Here is a 5000-nt window from a genome sequence, read left to right on the forward strand (position 1 = left end):
GAGAGAGAGAGAGGATGATAGAAAAAGAGACACAAACAGATGAATAATTTAACAGACAAGTAAATAGGCAGGCATATTATAGAAACACACACACACACACACACACACACACACACACACACACACACACACACACACACACACACACACACACACACACACACACACTCATCAATCTTTACTACTACTACTACTACTACTACTACTACTACTATACCACCACCACCTTCACCACCACCACTCACTTGATGGCAATGTTGGCAATGCTGGATAGGAAGCTAGAAAAGTCGAAGGATACAGCGGGGGTGGGGTTTAGACACACGCCCACCACCACCACCATCACCACCGCCAGGCATCTGCGGGCCATGCTGAAAATGATAAACAAAACGGCGTATATTTTGTGTGTGTGGGAGAGAGAGAGAGAGAGAGAGAGAGAGAGAGAGAGAGAGAGAGAGAGAGAGAGAGAGAGAGAGAGAGAGAGAGAGAGAGAGGGAGGACAATACACTATAAAAGATCAGAAAATGCTTTATTTTATACCCTTTCTCCCGTTTTCTATACAGACAAAAAGAAAAAAAAAATAAAGTAGAAAAAATCCTTTGATGTAAAAAAAAAAAAAATAAATAAAAATGTAAATGAAAAAGGTAGATAGCTTAATTAACCAGAACAAATTTGTAGTGTAGTAACAATAAGTAAAAGACGGAAGATTCACACAGAAGCTATCGATTAAAAAGAATCTTGATAAGGCAATATAATAAATCACATAAAATTAACGAGTACCAACTTGAACGAAACAAACTCGCAATTCTCTGAGGTTGGATAAGGATAGCAGGAGCGAGCAACCTTCCCCTTGCAATGTCCGAGGGCAACTGATGAGTGATAACACGTAGCGCCATCCCCAGAATATAGAGGGATGAATGATGAAGTTTAAGAATGCTCAGAAAGGACGCGGGGAAACTACCTTATCAATTGCACAGTGAGTGGGAAAGTAAAGCGCGCCGGACTTTAAACAACTCTGTAGCGCCGGTCGACACTCCCATCTCTCACGCGTTCATTCTGGCCCTTATAGCTAGAATTTAAATGTATTTAAATAGACTCGGTGCCGAGACTAGGCACGCCTGTTCTCCCTTGGCTGTCATCTCCGTTCCTACTGCGACGAAGTGCCCTCACCTTCTCGTTCGTCCCTGTTGACAGGTTATGTGTGTGTGTTAGTGTTTTTTCCGTGTCACAGCGACGGGACAGGAAAGGGTGTTGAGGAGCTTCAGTGGCAGTGAATGTGTAGTGTTCGTGTGTTTGGTATCTTGTGTGTAGTGTGCGAAGAAAGTATTGTGATTAAACTTCAACACCGCTCCCCAGTGTTTCTGTCCCATCGCCCCTTTGTGGACCGTCTACTCGGCTCAGACGATTCTGGGATCTGGAAAAACGGCTGGACGCTTCACCATCACCCGTCTCGATCGTTTCTCCGCTTACACCTTTGCACGTCAGGATTTCATGGAACTGGGGACTCAAGGGGAGCATTTTGCTAAACTTAATACGTAACTCACTGATTTCAGGAGAGTAACTATGAGACTCAATAAATGCATGTTAATTTCCCAGAAATAAGATTATAAAAAAAAAGTCTAGCTAATTCAAAGAGTCAAACAACTTGTGCGTTTTAAAACTTAATCTTAAAAAACAAAACTTGTAAACAATACAACGCATAATTTTCTTCCTCGTTGTTCTCTGTGAATTCCAAGATTCCAAGATTTATTTATTTATTCCAGAATTCCAAGATTTATTTATTTATTCCTTTCTTTGGTTCAGTCTCTCTATCACTCTTGTATCTATTCACGCTTGTATTTATCTCTGTCTTGTGCATGGGATCACGATAACAGCTCGGGTAATGGTGATGGTGAACTGAGTCATCATCATCATCATCATCATCATCATCATCATCATCATCATCATCATCATTATCATCGAAAAAATAAGGAAAAACATTACAAAATCTGTGTTTGTATATGTTTATTTTTCCTACATCAGTAATAATAAGGAAAACAATAATTATATGGAAAAAAGATTATTAACCATTTGTTCTATTCTTATATGATTTGAGATCCATTTAAATGTGTAAATGTATAGGCCAGCTGGCTTCTTGCTCCTTCCCTCATATCCTAATGTGTTAAGTGGCTATTGAGGTAATGCATTCAAGAACCTGTGTGTGTGTGTTTGTGCGTGGCGCCACATGCACCTCACAGCCACTCACTCGCCTCCTCCCTTGTCACCAGTCCTCGCCTTACAATCTTCTTCACAAAGTCCCTGGTGGCTTCTCGCTCGGCTGATGTGGGGCTGGAGTAGCCCCTCACTGTGCGAGAGAAAGAACGGACTATTAGATACCATGAAGGGAAGCATCACATTCTATTAAAGGGAATTAAGGGGATTGAATACTTCATAAAGGGGGGAGAAAAGATATTAGTACAGAAGAAGAAGAAGGAGTGGATGGCAAGTTCAATAAAGAAGAAGAAAAAAAAAAAAACAATAGATATTATACAGGGTGTAGCGCGAGTTTCTGTTGATATTGCCTGAGGTGAAGGTGCAGGTTATTTCAAGACGAAAATGTTCTGTGCACATGTGCATTTTGAGGCGTTGTTTAGCCGTGGTGTGTAATACAAGTGTGGCCAGCGACAGGGACAGCGGCCGGGTGGGAAGTGTAGACCTGCATCACTGGAAGTGTGTTGGTGACATTGTGAATAATTCATTCTTGATTTACAGTAATCATAGGGTACGTGCCACCATGCCTGCCCGGGCGTGGAGGGGCAAGGAGCGAGGCTAGCAGCAGCTAGTCACACGCAGACGTGACAATTTGAAGCAATGCGGAATGCATGGACATGGACTTTTTCCGCCATGATTCCCTCCCCCCCCTTCCTTTGGGCCGGCCGTTGCATCAGTCACCAGGCCACACTTGAATTTCACACCAGGGCTGAACAACGCCTCAAAATGCACCTGTGCATAGAACATTTTCAACTTAGTAAATAACCTGTACTTTCACCTGTGGCAATATCCGCAGAAGCTCGTGTTACACCCTGTATAGGAGAAAGATTGGTGTATTAAGCACTACAACTGGGAGAAAAAGGTTTTCATGTAATACAAAGAGGAAAATGAAGAACTAACACAGAATCATATTAACTAGTACAGTATAAAGAAATAAAGAATAAATAAACACACACAGTAGAAAGAAATCCTTAGTTACGCCTCTCAGTGGCTGTTGACACACCTTTCCTCGACCACAAACAATCCCTACATTTTTTGTTTTTGTTGCACGAGTGCGGCCACTTTAGAGCATCACACTTGATGGACAAGAGGAGGCCTATAGTGCTTCTAGTCCCTTCTTCTTTCTTTCTGTAGTTTGTGAAGATTTGTACAGTGATTTTAGTGTAGTTAATGGCCGGTATTCATGAACGCTTTGCTCCCTCACCACGACACTTTTCAAAGGCCACAGAGGTGACTAGCCGGGTTCTCAGTAGTGTTTCTCCTGTTGATAATGTAGAAATCTTGCTATTTTGTCACTACAACCATAAAACACCCTTAAAAGTTTTTGAAAGTTGTGGAGGTGAAACGCAGAAGCGTTTCTGAATATGGCCCAATATTTTTCTGTTTGTGTAAGAGGGGCACTGGCCTAGGGCAACAAAAAGAAGAAGAAAGAGAAAAAAGGAAAAACAGGCCGACTGAGGTGCCTGTTCCTAAAGAAAAGTCAGAAGGATCATCCATAATTGGAGGATAAGTATCTTGGAACCTCTCTCTCTCTCTTGAAAGAATTCAAGTCACAGGAAGAAGGGAACACAGAAGCAGACAGGGAGTTCCAGAATATACCAGGAAAAGAGCTGAATGATAGAGAATACTGGTGAACCCTTGTATTAGGGAGATAGACAGAATAGTGATGAGAGGAAGCAGAAAAATCCTTTGCAGCGAGGGTGCAGGAGAAGGGAAGGCCTGCAGTTAGCAAGATCAGAGGAGCAGCAAGCTTGAAAATAGCGACAGAAGATAGCGAGAGAAAAACAACACTGCGGCGAGGAGAGAGAGAGGGCTGAAGACAGTGCCCCTCTAACAGAAAAAAAAGTCATTTGTATATTACAGTGAAAAGACAATGCAGAAGGAAAACGTGGTACCTTCTCCTTTCTCGGGTGTCCAATCCGGGGCAGGTAACAGTCGCCTCAAACTTCAATATTTCCAGCTGTAGATGTGAGGACTGCGGTTCAAGACACAGTAGTGGTCGAGCAGGTTGATTTCCCTTTCCACGTATAGGTGCCTGAGGGAGGGAGGGAGGCAAGCAGGTAGTGAGGGTGGGAGTGAGAGAAGGAAGGAGATAGGTAGGTCAGCCACGGAGTCGGTAAGGGAGTGAGGGAGTAAGAAAGCGAGGGAGTCAATAAGGGGAGGGCAAGGAGGGAAGGAGGGAGGGAGAGAGTGTAAGGAGTAAGGAAGAGTGAGGGAGGAAGTGAGAGGGGGAGGGAAGAAAAGATGTTGAAAGAGTTTGTGTGAGAGAGAGAGAGAGAGAGAGAGAGAGACCTTTTTACAGGAATTCATAAACTGACTGTGACTGAAACGTGAATGATGACTTCCTGTTGAATATGGAGGAGGAGGAGGAGGAGGAGGAGGAGGAGAAATTCACATGTACCAAACTCAATGTTGATGAAAAATGCGTCATGAAAAAGTAATAATAAAAGACGTGAATTGACAGAATGGAGAGAATAAAGGGGAAAGGGAATAAATAAATAAATAAATAACAAAAGGCAGAGAGGAAGGAATAAAATGTGCCAAGCAGGAATGCCAAGGACATCACTGGTGTGGCATTATAGACAGACAGACAGACAGACGGACGGAAGAACAGACAGGCCGTTAAAGAGACAGATAGACATAATGACATAAAGACAGACAGGCAGACAGATCGCTTGAGAGAGATAGGGAGACAGAATGATAGAAAAACAGACATATAGACATGAATAATTTAGCAGACAAATAAATAGGCA

General features: G+C 42.7%; 2 protein-coding genes across 5 annotated transcripts in view; both read right to left on the reverse strand.

Annotated features, from left to right (window-relative positions):
• The window catches only part of LOC135109787 (anti-lipopolysaccharide factor-like), a 3610-nt gene extending 2702 nt beyond the window's left edge, over window positions 1–908 (reverse strand). Inside the window, exons 1-2 of one of the 4 annotated variants that reach the window (XM_064021452.1) lie at window positions 778–908; window positions 246–368 (exon numbers count right to left, since the gene is read on the reverse strand). In XM_064021452.1, the coding sequence (XP_063877522.1) occupies window positions 246–368; window positions 778–893 (239 nt within the window). In that variant the 5' untranslated portion in view covers window positions 894–908. The remainder of the gene's footprint in view (window positions 1–245; window positions 369–777) is intronic. The other 3 variants (XM_064021454.1, XM_064021453.1, XM_064021455.1) reach the window with 3 other exon arrangements.
• Window positions 909–1986: 1078 nt separating this feature from the next.
• The window catches only part of LOC135109790 (anti-lipopolysaccharide factor-like), a 4262-nt gene continuing 1248 nt past the window's right edge, over window positions 1987–5000 (reverse strand). The window contains 4 exon segments of the mRNA XM_064021457.1: window positions 1987–2341; window positions 4143–4164; window positions 4166–4198; window positions 4201–4282. Coding sequence (XP_063877527.1) covers window positions 2229–2341; window positions 4143–4164; window positions 4166–4198; window positions 4201–4282 — 250 coding nt within the window. The 3' untranslated portion in view covers window positions 1987–2228.

The sequence above is a fragment of the Scylla paramamosain genome, chromosome 19 (genome assembly GCF_035594125.1).
Source record: "Scylla paramamosain isolate STU-SP2022 chromosome 19, ASM3559412v1, whole genome shotgun sequence".
Classification (NCBI taxonomy): Eukaryota; Metazoa; Arthropoda; class Malacostraca; order Decapoda; family Portunidae; genus Scylla; species Scylla paramamosain.